General features: G+C 38.0%; 1 protein-coding gene and 1 long non-coding RNA gene across 3 annotated transcripts; one reads left to right on the plus strand and one right to left on the minus strand.

The window, feature by feature from the left end:
- Positions 1 to 1,500: 1,500 nt before the first annotated feature.
- Positions 1,501 to 27,908, minus strand: DAZL (deleted in azoospermia like). 2 transcript variants are annotated; one of them, XM_087711844.1, is made up of 11 exons: positions 27,796 to 27,908; positions 26,061 to 26,201; positions 25,632 to 25,723; positions 24,701 to 24,752; positions 21,795 to 21,861; positions 21,342 to 21,472; positions 13,831 to 13,908; positions 12,306 to 12,353; positions 8,095 to 8,199; positions 3,608 to 3,706; positions 1,501 to 2,709 (listed from the first exon to the last, which is right to left on the minus strand). In XM_087711844.1, exons 1-11 carry the CDS (start codon positions 27,796 to 27,798, stop codon positions 2,656 to 2,658), a joined length of 870 nt encoding a protein of 289 aa, XP_087567970.1. In that variant the 5' UTR covers positions 27,799 to 27,908; the 3' UTR covers positions 1,501 to 2,655. The 2 variants fall into 2 exon arrangements, with proteins under 2 accessions (XP_087567970.1, XP_087567969.1); XM_087711843.1 differs by lacking the exon at positions 27,796 to 27,908 and adding an exon at positions 27,030 to 27,234.
- Positions 10,795 to 11,990, plus strand: LOC148045823 (uncharacterized). The gene is made up of 2 exons (XR_015696242.1): positions 10,795 to 11,150; positions 11,485 to 11,990. It is a non-coding gene; the product is annotated as an uncharacterized LOC148045823 (long non-coding RNA).
- Positions 27,909 to 27,922: the final 14 nt, after the last annotated feature.

Below are 27,922 nucleotides of genomic sequence, written 5' to 3' on the forward strand. Positions count from 1 at the left end.
AGCTTAAGCTTGCAATAAACCTATATATTCATTTGAAGAGTCTGAACTCATTTCCTGTATGTGACAATTTCATAATATAAGAATAAAAAACAGCACATCTTTCAAATGAATTGCTTAATTTTAAAACATCTCTAGTTCCTACAACCATCTTAAAAACATTTGTGATTTATTGTAGACCTGAAATTAAACCTGTTTATATCATTATTAATCTTAACGTTTGTATGTTGCCCTATACTCAGCAACTCTGGGTGGCTTATAAATTGTGAAAAAACATTTGAAAATAAAGGTACAAAAGAACAGAGATGACAGATAAAACAAACTCAGATGGGAACAAGAAAAAGAAAGGGCATAATATAGAATGTATAATAAAGCATGTCTATTAGCTGGAGCAATCAAGTGTCATTGCCTATGCATGGAAGTTGGTACCCATAACAATCTCTTTACACTTGTTCTTAGGAATGCTACATGAATAGTCTTATAATAGATTTTTGGCACGCTAAGTTGTCCTTATTGTATCGAAGTCAGCATTCTTTCAAGTCCTCTCTTGTAGCTTAATTTGTTCTACAATACAAACTATTCCAATATAAAAATTATATAAATTTTTCCTGCTTTAGACAGGATAACTATAAATACCTTCACTTCTTCAAATCAATGAAGATTGTCATCTTTGTGGTATAAAGTACTCAAATCAAGAAAAATCCAAGTCACTTCACATAGGCCTATTGGTTTATCTAGTATCTTTGGGAAAGCCTCCCCCACCCCAAATTTCCCCTTCCAATTTTCCCAGCACCATGGATTAAGTTTTGAAAAACTAATGTCTTTTGTTATTTTGCTTTATAAAATATAGCAAAATTTCAGATTTTTCTGACAGAACCACTAGATTAAAATACTCCTCTGTAGTACCCTTTTATAAAAAGTAATATAGACAGTTCATTTTCATTTTTAATGTTTCAGATCGTTGAGTCACCTTCCTTTTATTTGAATCCTCTGATTTACTTACTGCATCCCATCTAGCATCTCTTCAGTATTTTGTGATTTCATAAATGTTAACTATCAGGTGGCTCAACCAAAGTCTCATCTTCCCAGCATTTGATTCACAGCATTGCTGTGTGGAATTATTTCAGGACATCTCATTTGTTTTTATTACCTTGTAATTCATATACCCATACATCATTTCTATAATGTTTTGGTGTAAACTCTAAAACCTTGCTTGAGACAACAGAAAGCTTTCAATTTAGGAGTACAGAAGTTGTCAGTGGGATTGGCCTTATGAAACTTGAAGAAATTATGTCTTCTAGTGAAACAGAGAGCAGGCTATACCCATTATATGTCGTTAAAGTTATTTTTGTCTCCTTCATTTAAACTTCATTATCCTTTGTGCTTCTTACTTTCATATTATTGGTAAATTCAAGAGACTGTAAACTGTAAATGCAGCGGTAACAATGTAAATAGAAATATTTGAGGTTTATTTGTCCCATCCCCTGAAAGTTAAGAGATACATTTGTGTTTTTATCTATATTTATTTACTCGTGAAATTGAGGGAAAGAGTAAAAGTCACACTACACTTGCCAACACTAAATGTTCAAACCTAAACATGCAAAACTAGTGTACTTTTACCAAAAGGTATATAAATGCAATCTTAATACTTTTCTTTGTAGACAGAAATTCAATTTAAGGCTATTTGAACATTTATAACAAAACTACTTTCTCAATATGTTAAGTCGCATTCTAATTACATTATGTGAGATCAAAACAAGCAATGTTAATATTTAGGTCAACTTTTTTAAAAAATATGTTGTAATTCTCCCTGGCTAAACCACATCGACAAAAGGAATCTACCTCAAAAGAGTTTATTGTGGAATTTTACTGATATAAAACTAAAGTCTACATAATTAAAAGAGTTTTACAAATTCTTTGATTTAAAGCTGGTGACCAGTTTTAAAAAGCACAAGATCATATAGCACTCGTTCTTTCCACAATTTTAAGGTATTTTAGCCAGGATGGCCTAGTATAAAAAAGTGTAACTCATGAAGTATAGTTAATATTATTAATTACAGCCGTGAGTACACTTTTATTCCTATCAGTTTCAGAACTGATAATTAAGCAGCACACACAGCTAGTGAATGAAGTCCCCACTGATTGGATATGTAAGGCAATATTGTACTATACTGAGTATGTATTTGTGGCAGTAATTGAGATGCAACTTAATCACCTGATTCAAGTACAGTTTTAAAAACACATTTTGCAAAAAAAAAAGATCCTATTTTAAGTGTGAGCTGGGAGAAAGTTAAAATGTTAGAAACAAGTATCAACCTGCAATAAAATGTATTTTAAAGCTTAGAAGCACAAACTAGTATTCAGAAAGTTTTAAGAATTCCAACTGTTAAACATGAATTTTTCTGGTTAGGAATTAGAACACAGAAAAATCTAGACTAGATAAATTATACAAACATGTCTAGAAATAAATAACATAAATTCAAACATAGAGAAACATATCTCATACAAACTTCAAATGAACTCCAACTTCAAATAACTTTTGCCAGTAGGGCTACATAATTGTCAAGTATGTTTTGTCACCAATATTAAACTGCAAGTTTTTCTACCTTTACAAATGACAAACATGAATATTTCAGGTTTTCTATATCTATTGTTGAGTCAAACAGTTTTAAGAACAGCTCTGCTTCTTCTAAAATGATGTGCTCTCTTCTCCTACAAATGAAGATTAAAGAAGATAAATTTAAGTGCTGCCAGATTCAAATTAAAATGTCTTATTTACTTCTAAAAATAAAGCTCTTGGATCAAAGAACAAACCAATTTAAGAAAACCCTGAAAGCAAAAAAAATAGTTTCTTTCCATACATAGGGCAATTTAGCAAGGTAACAAATAATTATCAATCACAAACTATTTTATTCACATTATTTAGAGTATTATAAAAGAGGTTTTTATAAACTTTCTCTGGAAGAATATTTTGTCCATTGTAAAGGTTCAAGTAAATAGTATTAAATATTAAAAATTACTCCTTTTATAAGGCTCTAAGGGAAAAATTATTGATATAAAATCATTCTCTAAGATAGGATTCCTTATATTAACAAAGTGGCCTTTTTGTTTTTAAATTTTAAAAAGGGATTATCTCTGCCATTAATTCTACACACTTGGTTGAGTTGTAGGTACAAGACTACCTTTCTGCTATTTTCAAAATTTATTTAAAACTGATCTAAAACATAATAAAATAAATATATACATTTCAGATTAAATTAGGATAAACTGTGTTCTGGTCTAGGACTACAATAATATATTCATTATTTATTCATTTATTCTGCAGTGCAGAAAGTAAATGTAGAATTTACTTATGCATTCTCTATTATAGCTTCTTTGTGATGTGTGAAGCTGCTGTCAAATTTCCATCATCAAAACAGTGTAAACAGAATTTGAATACCAAATTAGAATGCAACAATAAATCTATAAAGGAGGTTAGTACTTAGCTGTAGCCATCTCTGTCAAATCTGAAGTCAGAATATTTCCCATACATACAAACCCTGTAAATCTGATCTTCTTCAATAATTCCTAATAACAGATCTCTTAAGCAGTCTTTCAGTTTTATTGATACCTTAAGATAGTCCTCTTGAGTTACAATATTGTTCCTCAACCGATTATCTGGATTACATAGACACGATACTACTGTCTGTATGCTGCGATCCACAGATTTCTAAAACAATTAAAACATTATTAATGTATTGTGAATATTGCATGTTAGATGTTTTCTAATGCCTGAATGTTGTATAAAGAGATAACTTCGGTCTCCTCATCTTTTCCATTTTCATTACTTCAAAGCCCTATATGTATGAATCAAAATCTGATTACAAAACAGCCGAATTTCAGAGTCAGTTAGTATCAGGTCAAAGGTGTGAAGGATGATCATTCCACATTGTATGCTGCACTGTATTCAGAAAGTTTTAAAAATTCCAACTGTTAAACATGACTGAAAGGCAATTGGTGAGCAAGGTGAGCAAGGACTATCTGTACTTTCTGTGCATTGCTTTTTTTCCTTGTGTAGAGGTTATAAACCAATATTCCAAAACATTAGAAGATTGATCTGTTACATATGTCAACAAATATATTTGCTAAAAAACAGTTGTTAAAACAGTTGTTAAAGCATGAGTTGACGATTTGTGTCCACATATGAATCCCCTACATAATGTTTATGACTATCAAGGACTCAAAATTTCATGTTTAAATTTTGTGGCAAATGCCCGCCTTTCTGTAGTGCAGTTTTGTTTTGTTATTCTTTTCCAAAGGGTATAAATGGGAGCAAGATACCTCTTGAAGACAATTTTTAAAATATATTGTATTTTTCAGTGTACAAGATGCACTCCCCCCCCCTCCAAAAAAAAGTGGGTGTAAATGTCTCTGCATCTTATACAGCTAATGTTGCCAAAGCCCCATCCATCCGCCAGCAACCACCCTTTGGCCTTTGCCTCCCAGCAATTTACTTCCTTGCAGCAAACAGCCTAGTCAGTTTCAGCCTGATTAAGTACAAGCAGCTGATTGGTGCTTGGATCAGCCTCCTGGAATACTACTTATCAGTGGTTTCAGGCCGCAGGGATCGCTGTCATTGCCATTCATTGCTGCTGCCGCCTAACACTGCCTCCGTGCACCCCATTTTTGGCTCATTCCAGGTGGCAGAGATAGGCAATTATGGCAAACAGCCTGGAGCAGCTGATAGGCAGTATTCCAGGAGACCAATCCACCTGCCTGCTTAAGCTAAATCAGGCTATACTGAAGCTGACCACACTGTTTGCTGCGAGGTGAACTGCTGGGAGGCAGAGGCAGCAGATTTATTTCCTCTTTGTTTTTCTCCCCAAAAGCTAGGTGTCTTATATTTCAGAGCATCTTAGAGTACGAAAAATACAGTACATAGAAAGCAATGTGCTGGCTTGAAGCTGATGTGACGGCGAGATCGGACACGGGAAGCGTATCTCTGCGCACCCTTGTTGAATTCTCCTCATTGGTGGGTTCCAAAAGGAGCCAAAGCCATCCTGTAGGTGCAGCGAAGCAAAGGGGTACTCTGAGAGGTCGAGGATAGCTGCATCTCTCTTGCCTGACCCGGGGCTTCCCCCCCCCAGCCATAACAAGAAGAGGTAGCTCAGTGATGGCTCCCGTGAAGCTGGGGCAGCCAACAACCATAAAGAGCCGAGGTGGTGCAGTGGTTAAATGCAGCACTGCAGGCTACTTCAACTGACTGCAGTTCTGCAGTTCAAATCTCACCGGCTCAGGGTTGACTCAGCCTTCCATCCTTCCAAGGTGGGTAAAATGAGGACCCGGATTGTTGTTGGGGGCAATATGCTGACTCTGTAAACCGCTTAGAGAGGGCTGAAAGCCCTATGAAGCGGTATGTAAGTCTAACTGCTATTGATATTGCTATCTAAGCTTTGTGCAGGAGCAGAATTTGGTGAACAGTGTATGAACTTGGTGAGAGGATATTCTTTTATTAAAACTTGGCTCCAAGAAAACCCAGGGCAACTATTTATTTAGAACTATCCATCAAAGCGGCGAATAAGCACTTTGAAAATTTACTAAATCGGAAGGAGAAAGAATTAGAGAGGCAAAAAAAAATTCTTTAAAAATGCAGAAAATTGGACTCTCAAAGTGAGAAGTCGTGATATTGAGAAGGCATTTTTAAATGCTGGAACTATGGATTAAAAAAAATTAATGCTCCTTTTTTACTTGATTAAATTAAATTAAAATCAACTTGCCAGTAACAACATTGTGAAGTAGAGAATACCATCTTGCTGATGAGAGGAAAATATACAAGCCAGGGAATAATCATTTTAAGGACTTTGAAAATACTTATTGGATTACAATCATCTACCCTAAGACCACTGGAGACTTGAATATTTAAATATGAGAACATGGAAGATTTTTAATTAAAAAGACCCCTGAATGTTATATTATATGATTGAATTCATAAAAGTGATTTGAGGAGGCTTGGATAACCCCCTGGTCTATTTAAATTTGACTGATTATCTATGGGACATAAAAAATTGTGACTTGTGTAAACTAAGCTTTAAATAAATGGTTCTTGGAATATTGGCCAAAAGTGGGATCTACTAAAACAAGATAAGACACAACACAAGGAGGAAATGAATAGAATTTTAAATGAGATAGAGCTGATGTTCCAAAGCATTAAGGATTTTATATAGAAACAACATAAGGCGATTATGGAATTAATATATGGCGTAGACCAAAACCGGAAAATATTATAGAAAGGACAATGAGTAAAGATCAGGACAGTCAGGAAAGGAAGGAACGAGCAGAAGGAATGGAGGGAAAAGCAAAACCAAAAACCAGCGAAAAGAAGATAACAAGGAGGAGATATCATCAAAATTAATAACTAAGGAATTCAAAAGGGAAAACATTTTAAAAGATTTAAAAAGAGAATGGGAGAAACAGGAAGATATTTTGAGAAAGGAGAAAGGAGAAAGGAGAAAGGGATTAGAACAGATAGTTTAGACAGTGGAAGAGAGCAGGGAGGAGAGAAAAAGTTAGATTTGAACAGTCAGGATGTAGAGACAAAGATTTAAGAGAAGAATATGGGAGACAAATCAAAAAAAGAATAAGAATTAAAATACTGATGGATAGAAAAGAGAAAAGAAGATTCTTCAAGAACATATTTTAACAAAAACATGTACTAACATTAGAATTATATAGACTGGACAATTATTTTGTATGTACTGTGATAAGCACTGGGATAATATTTTAATACAAATAGATATGAAGCGTGAAATATGGGAATTATGAATAAAAACTAAGCATCAAAAATGGGAAAATTAAAGATTGAATGATGGTACTATTAAACATGCCTAAATAATATATTGATTAGCAGTGAAATAATAAAATCAAATGAGTAATTAAATAATGAAAAATATATTTTAACACAAGCATGGATATTAATAGCAGAATTACATAGATTGGATGAATGGAAAGAATATTAATAGATCTACATGTTTAAATGATATTGTGATTGCTATTAGAATTGTACACTGAAACAGTGAACAATGAAAATGAAATTTTAATATAAATAGATAAATAAGGGAAATATGAAAAATAAATCAGATGAAAGATGAGACAGAAAAGCAGCATCTTTTAATACTAGGGTGACATCAATAAAAGTTAGAATTAAGAAATAAGAGGGGAATAACACATTTTAACATAACAAGATCATGTTATGAGGGAGGTTTAGAAAATGGCAGTAGTATCAGGTATGTTTGAACAATATGAAATAATGAAAGACTATAACCGAATATAAATGTGTATTATTAAAAACACATAAGCGGGATAAATGTAATAACCATGAGTAATACTATGTTTACTTGTAACAAAATGTATAATACCCAGACGTCACACTGTTCACGCATTGATATGTATAAGTAATATAAAATAAAAAACTTGAGCAAAAAATAAAATAAACAAATAAATATGCTGGCAGCTGCTAATGCATTACACATTAAAACTGGTGTAGTCCCAGTTGTATGTCTGAGTATCCTCTTGTAATCCTTTCATCCCTAATCTCTTAACTGTGGTGGAGAGAAATAAAGCCAAGCAATTTCTGTAGGCAATATCTGGTATTTGTTCTATCCTCCCAATAGCACAGAAATTGGAGAGGGACTACAAGATAGTAAATGAATACGCAATGGGGACTACACTAGGCTATTTACATTGTGCTCCCCCAGCTGCCATTGCTTTCAGGTTCAGTCTCTATTGAGTGCCTGTTTACTGTCTTGTAATCACTAATTCCCTTCTTTTTAATTATCCTACCCCAGGTAAACATTCCAAAGAGTGGGGAGTGGTTAGGAGGGAAACAAAAACCAAAAATGCAAAATGGATGAGTCTTGACATCCTGGAAAGTACAGCTGTGATCACCTGCTATCCTATATTGTGACCATTTTACTTAGTGACAGAATTGTAAATTCCAATTGTGGTTGGCAAACAAAGGCTATCTGTACTATTTGTATTTTACTCTTGCTTTTCATTTATTATGCATCCAAGATTTGATTTTTCTTTGTGTAAAGAATATTTATGTAAAATAAATTATACCTTTTGCGGACTGTTTGCACATGATTGTGCAGTGTCAGTCATAGAACACTCTGCTTGGTCAGTTCCTACATCCATTTCACTACCATAATTCACTGTAGTATATGCCTGTGTAAAATTGAAAAGAGTTAATAGAACTGGATTCTGTCCATGCTATGAACTGATTAAAGAAGTCTGAAATAGAAACTACAGGGAAAAAATCTATATTGCAACTTAGATACATAAAGCTTAATTATAGTATTTATTTATTTATTTATTATTTGCTTACAGAGTGGTACTTTGGTCCTCGACTACTTTGAAACTAATCTAATTTGGTACTCAAAGTATTTTGACATAAAAAATTTGTCCCAGTATTTGCTACACAACATACAAGCTAGTATTTGTCATTGTCAGCTGGCTTGTGACTCACTACATTATTCCCAATGGGAAAATTTTGTTTGGTATTCATCATTTTGGGTTCTTATCGCCTCCTGGAACCAATTAATGATGAGTACTGAGGTACCACTGTATTTGACAGACATATAGCATTTTGACCTATCGAAAAATAGTAGACAGCATCTTGGAAATTGTGGCTTCATTCATTTATAATCAAACTAGTTAAAATAATAAAGTATATCAATGCTTCAATAGATAAAATGACTTAAGTTTACTTCCAGCAACAACATAGTTGGAATACATGTTAGAATGTATTTTGTATTGCAACAATTACAGAATTATTTAACAAATAGATGACAGTGTTTAGTTTGCATCTATAGTTATAATCTATGGTTCCCTTTATGTTCTGAGGAATTTCTTGTGACAGTTGAAATAACTCTTTCATGCATCTTTTGTAATCCTTTAAACATTTATTTAGCAGTTTCACATTTATATGTATGAATGATTTGATCACCTTCTATACCGAGAGATTGTTCTCTGAGCTTTGTCTATCCACTCATCTGAAGGGTGTTCCGGCCTATACATTTATACATTTACTTTGTAGTGTTATACATGTTCCTATTCATGTACTTCCCTCATTAGCAGCATTTTCATTCATTTCCAAAACTGACGATTCTGATTTGTCAGATTTGCAAATGAAATCTTTGTTTCAGCTTGTTACTGGCCATTTTCTTCTATTTTATTAGTCTTCTTGCTGTTGCTGTTTCTTGCACTTATTTATTGTAGCTGGCTATGACTGGTTTAGTCTGTTCTGTGCTAAACTTTATATTTCTCCTCTAATTTGAGTTTTTACTGGGTTTATCTATAGTTTTATACTGATTTCATCTCTAGTTTATCTAGGTTGAAGCTGTTTTACCTAGGCCCTGCTAGAAAATTGTTTTATTCTATAGAAATGATAGCATGGAATTATCTAGCCATACAGATTGGCAGCAGAAGATGCTTATATAACCATACAGATCAAAATAAATTATACAGGATACAGTCACTGTGGGCCTTGCTCTTAACAGATCTAAGCAACAAACTCTATTTGATTAGAAAGCTATACCAAATCAACCTGATGAAAGACGAGGAAGATATGCAGGATTACATAAGGCGTACCTTGGAAATGGTTGAATGTCTGAGATATATAGAAGAAATAAAAGATTTTCCTGTTGCAATACTATTACTTAATAGTTTACCAGAAAGCTATAAAACACTTGTCACAATGCTTAATTGCATGTCCAGATGACAAGCTAACATGGGAATATGTTAAGGGCAAGATGAATGTAAGCCTAAAATAGAAAGCATTAATACTGATGGTGCCTGTCAGAGTCTGTTTTAAAAATGAAAAATAGAAATAAAAAATTACATGAAGAAAGAAACATGTGAATGCTTTGTATGCGAGAAAAAGAGTCACTTATAAGTAGATTGCAGAATCTGGAAAGCTAGAATGTAAAAATTAAAAGAGCCAAAAGTGTGAAAGAAGAAACTGATTTTTCTTCAGATAATGTACATATTTTTCCAATCCAAAAGTAGCACTTCATTTTGCAAACATGGTATGTTGATTCAGGAGCTATGAATCACATAACAAATGACAAGTATTTCTTTATTCACTTTAAAACAAACTATCACCAGAAGTAATGGGTAAATAATGAAATCAGAAGGAATAGAAGATGGTTTTCTTTACTATCCTATTTCTCAGACGGTCAACAGAAAGTTACTTGTAAAAAATGTACGATGGCACTCCTCTTGAAACTAATCTTTTGTCAGAGTACAAGCTCACAAAACAAGCAATGTAGTGACCATTAAAGATGACTGTTGTGTTATCACAAGAGGGGACATCTTACTTGCAAAGACTAAAATTATAAACTTTTATCAGCTGAATTGCAATCAGGTAGCTAATACTGCCAAAGAGAAAAAATATTCAAATTACATTCACACATGGCACAGACACCTTGGACACAGAAGTTCTGACACAATAAAGAAATTAACTGAGAAAGACTATCCAAGTAAACTAAAAGAAGGGCTGGCACTGGGCCACAAGAAGTTTCAATCAGGAGATACACCAGAAGCAATAAAGGCATCCTAGCCAAATATCAGTCTTATGTTGCTCTTCTTGTGCAATATCCATCAACGTTGGTGATTATGTTGGCGATCCTATTTTTATCAACAGCTGCATAAAAAAGTGCTGCTGAATTTTGTCCAAACCAGTCCCTTACATTTTGAAGCCATGTGTTCTTTTGCCTGGGCCTTGTTTACCTTTAATCTTTCCCTGGAGGATATTTCAATGGCGTATTTTTCCAGGTATCTCATCACATGTCCAAAATATTCTTCCGCTTTTTAATGGTTTTGATTATTTTCCTTTGCTTTCCCAGGCAGCTTATCACCTCATTTCTGATTTTATCAACCCAGTAACAGCCGTCTGCAAATCTATATATCAAATGCTTCCAGTCTCAAGTGGCTTTCTCTACTCAGTAGAGCAGGATAGAAAAGATGTAACATCTGACAAGTCTGATTTTCATTCTTAGGCTTATGATGTGACCGCAGAAGACCTTTTTCATTTTGAAGAATGCTGTTCGAGCTTTCTCTATCCTTGTCTTTACTTCAATGGTCATGTCCCAGCTCTCATGTAAATTAAAACCGAGGTACGTGATCCTTTCAACTTTTTATAGTGGTATTCCTTCTGAATTTATTGGTGGTAAATTAATGAGTTGTTTGCTGATGACCATGATCTTGGTTTTTGAGGTGTTAAACTTCAAGCCATGTTTTTCAAATATTTCTGTGACTCTGTTGATGAGGAGCTGAAGGTCTTACTTAATGCTTACTGCCAAGCAGAACTGTATCATCAGCATATCTTAAATTGTTGATCCAAACACTGTTTATTTTGAGGCCAGTATCCTGTCTGACCCTTCTTTGTATTTCTGCATCATCTGAGTATTTTTGGCCTATTCTCACATGTACTACCTGATGCCATTTTAGGCTCTATGAATCAGATGTCTTCCTTATGTTGCTCACAAAGCATTAAAACCCAGAGATGGGAAGAAGAATGCAAAACAGATTGTAGCCATCAGAGCCTCAGCAGCTCCGGTGCTTGCTCTTTCGAGAGCTAAGGCCTAAGCAGCAGCAGCAGCTTTGTGGAAAACCAGGACAAAAAGAAGAGGAAGAAAAAGGACAAAAAGAATGATAAGAAATAAAAAACAGAACTAAGAGCTGAAATGGGACTATTATAAGAAGTAATTGTTGAGTGGAGGTGTTTGAATACATGTTAGAATGTATGTATTGCAACAATTACAGAATTATTCAGCCAGTAGATGGCAGTGTTTAGTTTGCATCTATAGTTCCTTTATGTTCTGAGGAGTTTCATATGACAGTTGAAACTGTTAAGTAGCAAGACCTATGGTGACTGTACACTGTACTTCTATCTGTATGGCTATATAACAATCCTGCTACTATTTCTATATAATAAAACAGAATTTTCTAACAAACTTAAAGATTAGCATCAATTTTTAAAGTGCTAGAGTCGTGCAGACTACTTAAAGTATTTCTTCCAAGTACACTTGTCCAGATATTTAGATAATTTTTGGAGGCCCTTCTTTGACTGTTTCTACTAAATTTAAAAATCACCTTGAAGGCACTATTTAATGAAGTGTCAGAGAAATTATGTTCATGTAAAATTAACAGATATGATAATATAAAAATAATCACTCAGCAACTAGTACATAAACAAGGATGGCAGGTCTCCTTTGATCATTGTAAATATTAGCCACTGAATTTAAATAAATGCAAGAAATGTGACTTACTGGCACAATGTAATTTCTTGGTTCTCCAGGAGGCCACTGTGGTGGAATCTTAAAAACAGTAAGTGAAGAAACTATTAAGTAAACAGAATTTTAGCAGGACATAGCATTTAACCTGCTTGATAAAATATTAGAAATACAATAATGCATCTTTGAGTAGCAATAGCACTTAGGATTATATACCGCTTCAGTTCTTTGCAGCTATCTCTACAGAGTCAGCATCTGGCTCCTCATTTTACTGGCCTCAGAAGGATCGAAGGCTGAATCAACCTTGAGCCAGTGAGAATCAAACTGCCAAGTAACGCAGTACTGCATTTTAACCACTGCATCACCATGTCTATGGAGATTCTCAATCATCCAGGTCATGGTTATCCTAAAGGTGCCTTTTCCAAAAGGTAACAGGTTTTTTTTTGTTTGAAAACGTTTTGCTGAATAACTAAAGAAACTCCTTGGATGAAAAAGTGAAAAATCTTTTAAAAAAACCAAGAAAGTCCAGTTGTTGTTTTTTTTAAAAAGCACCTCTTTAAAAAACATCTTTGAATATTAATTTTTAGAAATATGAATGTCTGCCTTCCAAGTTTAAAGCAAGTAACCTAAGCTAAGCAACAAAGTTTGCACAACTCAAAACAAAAATAGTAAGATAGATGATCAAGTTTCGCTTACTTGGTTGATAAAATATGAATGCTCGTCAGGCTTATTTCCTGCTCTGAACTATATCAACTCTGAGTAGCTTCCATATTTTTCTTTGTAAATAAGGTTAAATATATAAGAAGAAAAAAACTACAATATCATCCAATATAATCATTTACTGAATAATTCCTTAACAAAGCTAACTCCATTGCAAGACAGAAAAGCCTTATAATATATCTCCCATCCCCCAATCCAACTGTTTACAGCCTTCCTAAAACCTAGCAGCATTGCATTTCATCTGATATCTGATGAAATGCTTAGATCTATCAAATGATCCAGACCAGAGGTGTCAAACTCATGGGCCGGATGTGTCACATGCTGGCCCTGCCCCCCACCCCCAATTTAGCGAAGGAGGGACAGTTCCAATACATCACATGATGCCATGATCCAAAGGGAACAGCAACTGAAAGTTTGCTTTTCTGCACCTTTATATTGTATCTTTTGAGAGAGGGAATTCTCTTGATCTTATATGCAATCAGAAGTAGACAATCCTAAATTACCAATGTCTAACAGTTTAATATTATATAAGTACTTTTAGGTACTTTAAAAATCCACACAAATGCTGACAGGTGCAATGTGTAAGTGCCCTTATTTTTTGTCTTTGAAATCTGGATTACTGCAGTTTAGTAACAAAAAGCTCACAGCTGACAGTAAACACAATTTGATATTTATGAAGACCTGCTACTATCCAGCATATATGATGATCTTGCTTAGTTATTCCTACAAATACATTTCAAAGTATCAAGTGGCATGATCTGAAAGCCATATTAAAATATCTTTAGTTCAGATAAAACTAAACTTTTAATTCTTAGATACTAAAACTGAACTATACACAAACCTGGTAATTATAAGTTGGCTGATATCCTACAGGAACTTGTTGCTGAATTAATAAAGCTGGAGAACCATAAGGATAGGCCTGTAAGTTCAAAAACAAAAATAGTTTTGAATAGTTTTCTACATGAACACATCTGGAAATCTGTTTTGAAAATGTTTCTGTACTTGTAAGACAGAAGTCATGGCAAACTACATTCTACCATAATATCTTATCAGTAGGATGTGGTTCGTAATTCCAAAAAACAAAAATGTTTTGTGCATCAACCAGTTGGTGTAAGCTTTAAATTCATGAATCTCTTTTTCTTTTGTGTTATCATTGTTTTTCAGTTAGTAATTTTAAGTTGGTTACTATTTTCAAATGTAATGATTAGTTTAAATCACAAGAAGTCAATGATTGGCAGCAAATAAATTTAAGAAATAATAATACATCATGTAGCTTGCTATCCTTTCTTCCCATGTTCACAAAAATAGAATGTAAGTCTCATGTCTAAAAACTGTATAATTCAACAAAGTTTTATCTAAATTAATTGGCAGTAAGAATGAGCAAGACCTATAGAAACTGTACCTACTACAATTCTGAAAAAATGTATTGATGACATAATTTTCTGATGAAAAAATGAGGGCATTTTAAGAAACCAATATAGCCTGCACCTGCAGAAAGATAAAAAGACCAAACGATTGATCAATTGCGCGAGGTTCTAAAAACAAAAAAATGGCTTTTTTTCTGTATTATTGTAAAAGAAAGAAAAGGGAGAACCTGCTACAAGCAAAATTATTTTATAGCAACAGGTGCAGCAAGAGGGGAAAGTGCAACACCTTTGGTTTCTTTCCTGCTCCCCAAAGTTGAAATGGGTTTGATTGGGCATAAGCAAAAGGGGGGAATTAAACTTGATTTAAATAGATGATTAGGAGGTACCAGGCGATCATGAATGATGGAGCGGTGTGATGTCTTAGCAGTTAAGCCATTGGGCTTGCTAGCAGCAATTTAAAAATTGCTGGGTCAAAATCCAAGTGCTGTGCAACAGGTGAGCTCCGATTACTCATACCAACTCATGCCAACCTTAGTTTGAAATCATGCAAATATGAGTAGATGGATGGATATCACTTTGGCAGAAAGATTACTATGTTGCATATTTTCATGCTGACCCCATGGAAGTATCTCTAAGACAACACAGGCTCCTTTGTTATAAGGAAATGTTGTAGGTGATGGATATGTTTAGCTTAGAAACACAGCAACCATGGGGAGATAAGACAAGCTTTTTTATACAGCACTCATATTTGTTCAGAAGACAGGCAGGAAAGAGTGGCCTTAAATTACAAAGGTGATTAGATGATGTCCATGGATGGCCCTTTGCAATCCTTGCATGATTAATGTTATTACTTCTTAAGTCTTAATACCATATATAGCAGTGATGGTTAACCTTTTCGGCATCGAATGCCAAAACTGGAACACATGCACGCGCGCTGGAACCCAGAAGAGCAGCTGGCGACAGCACACATTCCCAGAGAGGGCTCGGTGTGACACCTCTGGCACGTGTGCCATATGTTCGCCATTAGGTATTGAGAATACAAAAATAAGCAATAATAGTATAAAATAGAAGTAATGGTTGTGAATAATATTCCAAAAACCCAATGGAAAACTTCATTTTCACTGGTTTCAGAATAGCAATAGCAATAGCAGTAGACTTATATACCGCTTCATAGGCCTTTCAGGCCTCTCTAAGCGGTTTACAGAGAGTCAGCATATTGCTCCCAACAATCTGGGTCCTCATTTTACCCACCTCGGAAGGATGGAAGGCTGAGTCAACCCTGAGCCGGTGAGATTTGAACCACTGACCTGCTGATCTAGCAGTAGCCTGCAGTGCTGCATTTAACCACTGCGCCACCTTGGCTCTAGCCTTTATTGATGAATGCAATAAATTTCCATATTGTTTCAGAATACAGATATGATAAAAAAGGAATACTTAATAGCCTTAGCCACCCTCACCCCCGGGAAGATCACTTTGGATAGGTCAATTCCAGTAGAAGTAGATAACTTGAAGGTTTCATATCAAGCCATTTACGACTGCTTTAAGTCAAAACTCTTTGATAACAATACATCATTATAAACTAATTCTTGTGATTTAAACTAATTCTATAAACTAATTCTAATTCAGTGATTTCTACCTTATTATATGCTTATTTTTTAAAAAATCTTCAGATTCTTTTGTTATTTGTTTTCCAAAAAAAATATCTCCTACCCCGAAAACAAGCCCCAGCCCAATTTTCATGCCTGCACTTAATAAATCCCACCCCAAAAATAAGCCCTAGTTAAGCCCCCATCCACCATCTGGTTATATGAGGAAGGACGAGGCACATGCATAAAAATCAAGCTAGGGCAGGGGTCAGGGGTGGAACTGCCTCACGTGCTCCGCACCCGCTTGCCTTAAGACCACCGCAGGTAGGCCTCCCATGCACTGACAAATGTCGTGATGCTGCCTGGCTACTTTTGCATCGGCTTGCAGCTACTTACAGCCAGACATTGCAAGGCTTGTCATGCTGATGCTGCCGCTTACAGCAGCTCATCACAAGGAATACCGCACAAGTGCTGCTGCTTACAACAAGGACACTGCAAGGCTCATTGTGCCTGTGCTGTGGCAGAACACTAGGAGGCTCAACATATCACTTTAGTATTTTAGTATTTTTTTAGTATTTTATTAAGGATTTATATGCCGCCCTTTTCCCTGAGGGGACTCAGGGCGGCTTACAACAATGAAGGGAAGGGAGTGCAAGACAAGACTTGAAAAAAAGAATCGTGATTAAAAGAAATTAAACCATAAAAATACAACATTCACTCAACATTCGGGCGGGGTGAGAAATAATCCTATCCCCAGGCCTGACGGGATAGCCAGATCTTGAGGGCTGTGCGGAAGGCCTGGACTGTGGTGAGGGTACGGATCTCCACGGGGAGGTTGTTCCATAATGTCGGAGCTACAACAGAGAAGGCTCTCCTCCGCGTAGTCGCCAGTCGGCACTGACTGGCGGATGGAATTCGGAGGAGGCCTACTCTGTGCGATCTGATGGGACGCAGGGAGGTGATTGGCAGGAGGCGGTCTCTCAAATAGTCAGATCCACTACCATGGAGCGCTTTATAGGTAGTAAGTAAGACCTTGAAGTGCACCCGACGATCCACAGGTAGCCAGCGCAGCTCACGGAGGATTGGTGTAATATGGGCGAACCGTGGTGCGCCCATGATCACTCGCGCGGCCGCGTTCTGGACTAGCTGAAGTCGCCGGATGCTCTTCAAGGGCAGCCCCATGTAGAGCACATTGCAGTATTCCAGCCTAGAGATCACAAGGGCTCGAGTGACTGTTGTGAGAGCCTCCCGGTTCAGGTAGGGCCGCAACTGGCGCACCAGGCGAACCTGGGCAAATGCCCCCCTGGTCACAGCCGACAAGTGGTGGTCAAAACTCAGCTGTGGGTCCAGGAGGACTCCCAAGTTGCGGACCCTGTCTGAGGGGAACAGGTTTTGCCCCCCCAGCCTGATCGATGGAACGTCAGCCAAATTTTTGGGAGGAAAACACAACAGCCACTCGGTCTTTTCCGGGTTGAGTACCAGTTTGTTAGCTCTCATCCAGTCTTTAACAGCCTCAAGGCCCCGGTTCATCACGTCCACCGCTTCATTGAGTTGGCACGGGGCGGACAGATACAACTGCGTATCGTCCGCATATTGATGGTACTTAATCCCGTGCCTCCGAATGATCTCGCCCAGCGGTTTCATGTATATGTTAAATAGCAGGGGGGACAGAACCGAGCCCTGCGGCACCCCACAGGTTAGGGGCCTCGGGGACGATCTCTCCCTCCCCACTAACACCGACTGCGACCTGTCTGAGAGGTAGGAGGAGAACCACTGTAAAACAGTGCCGCCCACCCCCACCTCCCGCAGTCGTCGCAGAAGGATACCATGGTCGATGGTATCGAAAGCCGCTGAGAGGTCGAGGAGAACCAGGATGGACGCATAGCCTCCATCTCTGGCTCTCCAGAGATCATCGGTCAATGCGACCAAAGCGGTTTCAGTGCTGTAACCGGGCCTGAAGCCAGACTGGAAGGGGTCAAGATAGTTAGCTTCCTCCAAGGTACGCTGAAGCTGTAAGGCCACCACCTTCTCAACAACCTTCCCCAGAGAGGGGAGGTTGGAGACTGGACGATAGTTGTTAAGAATTGCTGGATCCAAGGATGGTTTCTTCAGGAGGGGCCTCACCACCGCCGCCTTAAGCGCGGTGGGGAGGTGTCCCTCCCGAAGAGAGGCGGTGACAACCGCCTGGATCCAGCCTCGTGTCACCTCTCTGCTGTTGGCAGTCAGCCAGGAGGGACACGGGTCCAGTATACAGGTGGAGGAACTCACAGCTCGCATAGCCTTGTCCACATCCCCAGAGGCAACATCCTGAAACTCAACCCAGAGATGGTCTACCAAGTTGTTCCCCTGTGTCCCGGCTGGATCTGCGGGGGTGGAGTCCAGTTCCGATCGAAACCGAGCAATTTTGTCCGCCAAGAACTGACTATATTCCTCAGCCTTACCCTGCAGGGGGTTCCCCGTCTCCCTCCTATTTAGGAGGGAGCGGGTTATCCTGAACAGGGCGGCTGGGCGAGACTCGGCGGACGCTACCAAGGAGGCAATATGTGATCTTTTGGCGGTTCTCAATGCCCAAATATACTCCTTGGTGCAAGCTGTCAACAGTGCTCGGTTCGATGCGGACCTATCGGACCTCCACAGGTGCTCTAGGCGTCTCCTCCGGCGCTTTATCTCACGGAGCTCCTCGGTAAACCAAGGGGGTCTCCGCGAGCCGCTGACCCGGAGGGGCCGTAGTGGCGCAATTCGGTCCAGAGACTCTGATGCCGCCGAGTGCCAGGCCGCAGCAATAGTCTCCGCCGAACTGTGGGCGAGAGCATCTGGAATGACCCCAAGCTCCGTCTGGAACCTAACAGGGTCCATCAGTCGCCTGGGGCGGAACCACCTGGTCGGTTCCTCCTCCCCACGGTGGGGGTTTGGCCTCCGGAAGTCTAGCCTCAGTAGGTAGTGGTCTGACCACGACAGGGGAATGGTCTCATTTCCCCTCAGACCAAGATCATAACTCCACTGCTCCGAGAGGAATACGAGGTCGAGTGTATGTCCCGCCAAGTGGGTAGGGCCTCGAATTACCTGGGTCAGGCCCATGGCTGTCATGGAAGCCATGAACTCCTGCGCTCCATCAGAGTGTTCACCGAGCGAAGGCAGATTGAAGTCCCCCAGAACCATTAGTCTAGGGAACTCAATTGCTAGCTCGGCTATTGACTCGAGGAGCGCAGGGAGGGCCGCTGTAACGCAGTTGGGAGGCAGGTACGTTAGCAGCAAACCCGCTTGACCCTTGAGGTCCAACTTCACTAGCAGGGACTCACACCCGGCAAGCTCCGGAGCAGGGATCCTACGAGGAGCTAAAGACTCCCGGACTACAATAGCCACACCGCCACCCCTTCCCTGAGCTCTCGGCTGATGAAGCACCTGAAACCCGTCTGGGCACAGCTCTACGAGGGGGACTCCTCCCTCCGTGCCCAGCCATGTTTCAGTAATACATGCCAGGTCTGCCCTCTCGTCTACAATCAAGTCCCGGACGAGGGGAGCCTTATGAATAACAGACCTGGCATTTAGCGACAGCAGCCTGAGACCAGGGTCCTGATCGCTCACGCCATCTGACCTTGGAGTGGGACTCATAGGGCCGGAAGGAGGGATCTCTGCGATATAGCGAACCCTCCTTCCCCGATAATGGCCAGCCCTAAAGTCCCCGCCATATCTGCCTCTCCCTGTTATGACCGCAATGCTCCGACTCTCTCCCGTGGGCATAATTCCCCCAACCACCCCAATGGCCCCCGCTTGTCCCGCCAGGTCCTCCGAATCAGGCATACTCAGACACTCACACAGACAGTCTCCACAATATAATTAAAACACAAAAAGAATACAGCAATATAGTACTAAAAGTGGGTCTTTCATACTAACTCATTCAATCCCACACACTCAACATACCCGTTTAAAAATTGCGCAACACAGAATTTAAAATTATGAGTTCCAGGAGAGCCAGCCTCCCTTCCTCCAGTTCCAGAAAATTTCGAGGCCAAAGTCCAAGAACCGTATTCTATAAATAGTTGTAAATGTAGATGGAGGGGGGGCAAAGCACAGGCCCCAGGTATCAACCAGCCAGCTTTGCAGTCTCACACCCTCCACGTCCAGATAAAGCGTGGAATAGTAAACAATAACGGTCCATAGGAAATAAAACAGTAGTATGCAGGGGGGTATCTTATCTTCCCCCTCTCCTGAAGTCCTGGAGCGGCCAGAGTCTATATGTCCAAAGTTTATAAATAACTGGAACCAGTTAGAAGGGGGAAAGGGGGGGTGCCAGCTTCGTGTCCAGTTTGTAAAACGCCAAGTTCCTGTGGCTAACTGCTGCCATTTGCACACAAACTGGCATAACACGCCTCCTGCTGGCCAGACTCCTCGTGGCAACTTGTCACGAACAACTACAAGTGGCTACAGAAGTTGGCCAGCGCCACAACAGGTGTCAGGGCATGGGAGGCCTGGCTGTGGTGGTCCTAAGGTAAGCAGGTAAAGACCTTCCCTCAAAAAAGACTTGGTGCTTATTTTATGGCACAAAGGAAAATAAGACCGAATCTTATTTTTGGAAAATATGGTAGCTTTTTCAATTCATTAACTATCTTTATTTCACTAGTTATACTTTTTATTTTTTATTTTATTTTTTGTAATTTTGTTATAAAATACAATACAATAAAACAAAAAAGTCAAAAATATCATTTTGAACTGTACCTATAAATCTGTGGCTAATTACCCAAAAATCTGAAAAATAAGTAATATTTTAAGAAATAGCAAGTTAGCAAATAGGCCACCACACTTTGCCTCTCCTGTAGTCTTTAAGCGACCTTCAGAAGTAACTCCCATGCTGAGTAAATTGCAAAAGTCTAACTGCATGGTGATAAAAGTATGAATCATTGTAGCCAGAGCTTTCTATTCCAGAAAGGGCCACAATTGACACACCAGTCATAACTGAGCAAAAGTTCTCCAGGCCACAGCTTCTAACCAGCAGTAATTATGAATCCAAGACAATGTCTCCACATCCCAGACATGTTTAAGAAATAGTACTACCCCTTCAGAAGATAACATGAGAAATAACAGATGACTAAACATCAATTCTATCTCTTTTCAACTAAACTTTAACATGTAACTTTAATTCTGACAGCCACCAGGAACAAAAAAAAATGGGTGGGGGAGGATGTTGACAATATCTCCAGTCAATTCCAGAGTAAGTACATAAAGTGGAAATAGTTTATACTATATTCTTATAAAATGTTTTAGATATTAATAAGAAGCTTGCATCTGAAAGTATGCCAATTTAGTAATATAATTCACTGGAATATTTTTAATCTAGTTGTACAATTTTACTTTCTCTGGAATGTAATTAAATGACTTAAATTTCATTCTAAAGACCTTACCTGAACATATTGTGTGACAGGACTCATCACAGCTGGAGACTGCATATATGTTTCCTGGTTACTCCAAACACTATGGAACTGAGGTGTAGGGGAATTAATAAGCATTGGCCTGGGTGGCACATGATAGGCACCTTATGGGATAAAAAAATAAAGTTATATCCTCAAAATTCCTTCTACCTAAAAAACATTATAATATTCAAATATATTTCATCCTTCCACATAAATTAGTAGTTATCAGTATGCTCCTGAATTACACCACTGACAAGACCTACTATATAATGACAATGGTTTTCATATATCCATCCTGAAAAAGAAAGTGAGTAACTGATGGTAGAGTAGTAATAAATATCAGTGTGCACCAAGTGTTTTTGCCATCCTTCTATTATCTAGAAACAAAACTTCACTATAAAGAGGCTTTTCTTTATGCAGCCTGTCAAATTCAATAATACTCACATAAGTTTGGGTGTTTCCTTATTGCAGGTCCCAATTTGAGCTTCTTCCCATGAAAGTTTATTTGCGACTATAAAAAAGTAATTTAAAGGTTTTGATTCATGTACTTTTCTCAACAAATATCAATAGTTACAATTAATATAACTATAGTCTGTAACAATCATAGGTGACTGGAATTCCATATTGGCAAATGTGAAGACCACCAGAGAATTTTCTTTCAGATTAATAATATGAATTATCACTAGCTATATTAGATTTTTGAGATAACTAAGGTCAAGAATGAGAAGGCAAGAAAGCTGCAATACTTCCCCTATTACCAGAAGAGCAAGAAAAATTAATGGCACTGAACAAGTCAATATAGAGAAGAAAAAAGGAACGAAATATTTTCTATCCAACTGTTCCATTGACAAATGAGTCAACAATGACTTGATGGCACATAATCAATAAATCATACTGGAAATCCCTTGAATAAAAAAGCAATCATTTAATAACATATCAGTGACTAGAAGAGCTAGCAGTACAGATTATAAAAACTACTTTGTGACAATTCCAGATTGTTTATCATAAGAGGCATCGGATTTGTGAGGAAATGGGGCCATTGTTACCAATCACAAAGCCATCCTTGCACTAACACATGTACATACATGCCTGACACATGCACATATATTGACATGTCAAAAGGATCAGATTGGTAGTATCATTGTACTGCTCTCTCTGCTCAATTTTTTTTTAATCTTAGGAATTTAAATATTTATTCTAAACTTCTCATTAGAAGCCCCCTTGCATTTTATGACTATCTCTGTACATAATTTATATACAGCGAAGTACATAACCCATCTGGTTTTTGTTAGTCTGAATTACATATATTAAGAGCATCATGGGCTAATTGATTAGAACTAACTGAACAGAAAAGAAAATTTCTAGGATTCAGCTTCTGCAGAAATGTAAAATCTATTATGTGGCAGTCTTCAGATGAAAGGATGCTAAATGCCCCATGGAATTTTCAAGACACTACAGAATTAAATTCTATTGATGTTACCATTAACTACAGAACAGAGACCACTTGGATTACAGATTAAATTAAAGCCTTTGAGTAGGCAGAGGTCTGCAACCTTACAACACTTAAAGAGCCATTTGAACCAGTTTCCCACAGAACACCGGGGCCACAAAAACTGGCTGGGTGTGGCCAACTCAACATCACTCTCACCCAATCACATGACCTCCCAACCACACCTACCCAGGTTTTGTGGCTTCTGGTGTTTTGTGGGAAATGGATCTCTCTCTCTCTCTCTCTGATTTGTTTTTCTTTTCTCTCTCTCTTTTTTTTCTCTTCTTTTCTCTCCTCTCATTTGTTTCCCTTTTTCCTTTCTCTCTCTCCAGCTCTCATTTCTCTCCCTCTGCCACTTCGTTTCTTTCCCCCCCCCCGCTCTCATTCTCTACTTCCATCATTTTCTCATTTCTTTTTTCTTTCTCCCCCTTCTCTCTCTCATTGGTTTCTTTCTTCTCTCTCATTCCCCCTCCATCATTTTCTCATTTCTCTCTTCCTTTCCACTTTTCTCTCTCTCATTTCTCTCATGCATGTAGGTGCGCACAAGCAGAATACCCTCCTGGGCTGGGATCACAGCAACGGCAGCAACTTCTTCCATTGCCTTCACTGTGTGCTCAGATGAGTAGCCAGCTGCGCAGGAGAGCCAGAGCTTTTCCCTCCCTGATTTTGGTGGCAGCTGCTTCTCCTCATTCCCCTCCTTCCTGAGCTGACATGAAGAGGACCGTGGCTGGCACTGAACTGCCCACAAAGGATGTGGAATCACAAAAAGCAGACAGTCGCGGGCAGTACAGAGAAAATGCTAGGGGCATTTCAGCCACAGAGCTCTGCAGAGAGGCGCGCGTCTTCTCAGGATGGAGAGCAGGTTGAGTAACCGGGTCGTACTAGTGTTTCGGGGCAGAGAACAGGTCACGTGACCAGGTTGGCAGGAAGTCGCAGGAAAGGGGTCAAAGAGTCACATGCGGCTCTAGAGCCGCAGATTGGCAACACCGGGAGAAGGAGATTGAAACACAAAGAGGAAAAGACTGTATTTTGAAGAACTATAAGATAGCCTCGAAGATAGTCTGGCAGACATCTCAAAACCCAATTAATCTTCCCTTGCATTTTTTTTTTTTTTTTGGTAAAAATAATTCTAATTTTGCAACTTGGATTGCATAAAGGCGGCCAGAATCCAATATAAGGAAACTTATCAAGTTTTCTTGATCAGTTTCATTTTGTTCACCTTGAAAAACTGATCAAAATAGTAAAAGTTACATTTTATTATTGGATAGTATTAAGATACTGAAAAAGACCAATAGAAGAAAATATTTATAGCTCAGATTTAAAATGAAGGATGCCCTTTGAACCTGGGACTCGCTACTAGCACTGATCATATTACCTTCCATGCTAACAAGACAAGAGAAAGTTATTTGGATGTATTTGTATTGGTTGCACACTAGATATGGTTTAATTCAGACTTGATATCTCTCTCTTGTTCAGAAGTGAATCTGGATTAAAATATAGACTATACCAAATGAGTTAATATAAAGTTGTAATAAATAATATTCACCAGTTGAAATTATTTGGAGCAATAATTCATTCTCGGTTGAATAAATGTATCTTAATATTTTTATAATCAAACCAAGTTAAAGCAATCATACAAGTACTTGGAATGATGACTATCATTTGGACATGAGAGTATTATTTGGCAATAAAAACTGTATAAGAAGACCATCTACATTACAAATTGTAAACAGATTCTAAGTATCAACAGTCTGATCAAATATCTTATTTTTTTTAAAAAATCTTGTTATTTCCATTCCAAAAAAGAAACCCATACAAGGTTTCTATATTATTCCACGTAGACCCCAAGTTAACAACTTACTTCTACTATTTTCTGTACATCTACGTTGTCCAAAAATGATACAAATCCATATCTACAAAGATAAATCAAAAGTATATCAACATTCCTTTTGAATTAATATTCCATTATGTAATCAATAATTAATTCTCTGTAGCTACTCCAGCCCTATGGAACGTCTCCCCGTGGAGATCCGGACCCTTACTACTCTTCCGGCCTTCCGCAAAGCGATTAAGACCTGGCTGTTCCGGCAGGCCTGGGGCTGTTGATTTATCCAGCCCCATTCTAAGCTATATGAATGTTGTGAAATTTTAATGTCTGTTCTTTTTAATTTTTATATGTTCCCCCTTCCTGCTTTATCTGTAAGCCGCCCTGAGTCTCTCGAGAGTGGGCGGCATAAAAATCCTAATAAACCGTAAACCGTAATTAAATGCTTTGCATTAAAATGGTTGCATCCAGAAAAGTAGAAAACCAAATATCACAGAGATAAAGGATCAAATTAATGAGAAAGTTTATATCCCTCTATCTTCAAGGAAAATCTTATGCACTTCTCAAACTAGATGACCAATGGCTATTTTTAATACAAAGGAGATTGAAAATAAAACTTTTAACTTGACTTGTGGTTCTATTTCTGGTGATATTATGTATTATTTTATTTTAAAAATACCGATATGCTACCATTTGATTCTACAATAAAGATTAAAATAACGCACAATAAAGTAACATTACAATTAAATGTCACAGCAACAAAGGAATGACTAATTAAAACTAAAGCGCACTACTGAATACTTTGTGTCTGAAACTTGCAGTTCAGTTTGAAACTTTTAATTCTATTCATTAATACATTTCATTACCAGTTAATCTTTGAATAGAGTAGTGTTTGATCTAAGTACTGTAGCTACTTAACAGCTTCACAATTATTTGTTATCGATGCCATCCAAACTAACCAACTTACCCTTTAGATACACCAGTTCTGTCAGTGATTATTTTCACTTCTTTAACTGTGCCATATCGTGTAAAAAAGCCCCGAATTTCTGTCTCATCCATCTAGGGATAAATTATATAAAGGCATACTAAACATTATTTGAAGGTAATATTACAGAAAGGCCCCTTAGTAAAATACTGTTAACTTTAAAAAAGTATTCCGAATAACTATCCAATTATTTATTAAACAGCAGTACTGCCAACATAATCTAAGAACATTTTAAGAGAGAACATATGAAACTTCCACTGAAAACTTTGAATCCAATAATAGTTATTTTTACAATCCTTAGAAGATATCGATGATGGGATTGGGATTGCAATCTTATGCAGAATTCAAACTTCTCAAAAGTTTTTGTAAAAACATAAGACACTGAAATCCTATTATGAAATAAATACATACCCTTATATCTATTCCACCCACAAAAATGGTATTTGGCATGATTTTCCCTTCAGGCAGAACATATCCTTGGCTGGTAGCAGGTAACTGAGAGTTTTCTTCTCGAGGAATATTTGTGTTTTGAGAGTCCTGATTTGAAGTAGACTACAAAACAAATGTGTTTTTTTTTAATCCTCCTTCTTAAACACTATTACATCTAGAAATTATTCCTTGTGTATATAAAATAAGACACAAATAATGATAGAATACAAAAGGTAACCAAGCACATATTCTACTGGTCCAAAATAGAAAATCCTTGTTTTACATTTTTCTACAATTATTGCAGTATTTTCGGTAACCAATTTCATTGTATTTCAGTACAATGACAATAAAGATTATACTTATACTTCAAGATAAACTGCTCAGTTGCAACAATTCAGCAGCTTCCAAGAATACCTTGAATTGATAGCAGGAATTTGGTCCTCTTAATCAAGGTCACTGGAATTAAATTCACTATATCAATCCTTTATATGAATGCTTTTAAACTATTTCCAAATAAGAACCCAGCAAACTTTTATGGAACAACCTGCTGATCAGAAGGGCCCTCTTAAAGAGTGGCGCTGAACTACAATACTTGGGCTATACTGAATGAAGCTTATATGAATTGCAGTTCAAAATAACAAGTTAATCAAATATATTTGGATTGGCTTCTGATACAATCTCAGATCACATTAAAGTAAACACAAAACTTTTTTAAAAATCCATCTTATTAAATATGGATAACTTGATACATATTTAATATATATCAAGGTCAAGAAAAACAATTCAATGGAGAATCTTAAATCTTAAATTGTTAATTCTTTTTGGGATTGAGCCTTTGCCAGATTGCAGTTAACGTAGTAAAAAGAAAAGACGGCCGTTATTTGTCCACTTCAAACTTGCAACAATATTGGCGGATTCAACGTCCGAGGTGAACCTATTCTGAAGACTTACTTTGAGATAAGTGCAGGCAGAATTGAAGTCTGATACCTTAATACTGGCTACCATCCGATCTACGTTTATCTTGGAGGAAATCGCACTGAAACCAAAAGGGTCTAGTCATATCTCTGAAACTACTTATTTATAGATAGGGTTTTCGTTTACCCAGTTAAGAATGTCACACCCATAAAATCTATTAACGAGAATTAAGAATTGCTCTCCCTCCATAAAACACCCCCCAGGCAGGAGGGCGGAGGACGGAAAGGGGCTTTTTACAAGTATGGGTTAGCGCGATCAGCCGCAGTGACTCGTGGCCAGCATAAATCGATCGTTGACTCCCACGCGACGACAAAATGGTGATCACGCCTCCACCTCAGAAGCATCTTCGCCTAGTTTTCGTTTGGCCTTCCTGTGCTGTTCGACGTAGCCTACCATCTCCACACATCCTTTGCACGCCTCCACTTCGAAGGAAGGCGAGAGCAGCCACTTCCCGCCTTTTTCTTGCCCCTTTCTTCACAACCCCCGGGCTTGATTTAGGCCTTCAGTCCCGTCCATTTGAGCAACCTGCATCAAAATCTTCGTGGGCAAGTGGCTTTTTAAGTTTGGTTTCCTTTCTTTTTCTTCCTTTCGTTTTAGGCATCCCGTATGCTAAACTTAGCTCGTTTACTCTCATTATTTTCCCCCCGGACCTTTAAATGGTTGTTTAAAAACCCAACAAGAGTTGTATCACGGAAAAGCCAATCCTTGCTTGAATGGAATACGACGGCCTCCTTGAACTTACCATTTTACCGCACGTCAGAGTAAAGCCTTTCCCGCTAACAATAACTAAGACGGGTATCCCCAGTTTTAAGTAACAACCCCACAAAACCCCCACCCTTCCCCCCGAAAACACGACCTGCGCGCCTCCT

Source organism: Thamnophis sirtalis, unplaced genomic scaffold (genome assembly GCF_051295495.1).
Source record: "Thamnophis sirtalis isolate CommonGarterSnake01/CBP01778 unplaced genomic scaffold, rThaSir2_p1.2 scaffold_4, whole genome shotgun sequence".
NCBI lineage: Eukaryota > Metazoa > Chordata > Lepidosauria > Squamata > Natricidae > Thamnophis > Thamnophis sirtalis.

Bases quoted from the DNA above. Each gene is read 5' to 3' on its own strand.
- DAZL (XM_087711843.1), bottom strand. From the start codon at position 27,083: ATGGTAGCCAGTATTAAGGTATCAGACTTCAATTCTGCCTGCACTTAT. The intron at 26,202-27,029 runs GTAAGTCTTCAG...TTTGTTTTGTAG, and splicing joins CTGCCTGCACTTATCTCAAA to TCTACTTCAAATCAGGACTC. The intron at 13,909-21,341 runs GTAAGGTCTTTA...TTGAACTTACAG, and splicing joins CTGTCACACAATATGTTCAG to GCCTATCCTTATGGTTCTCC.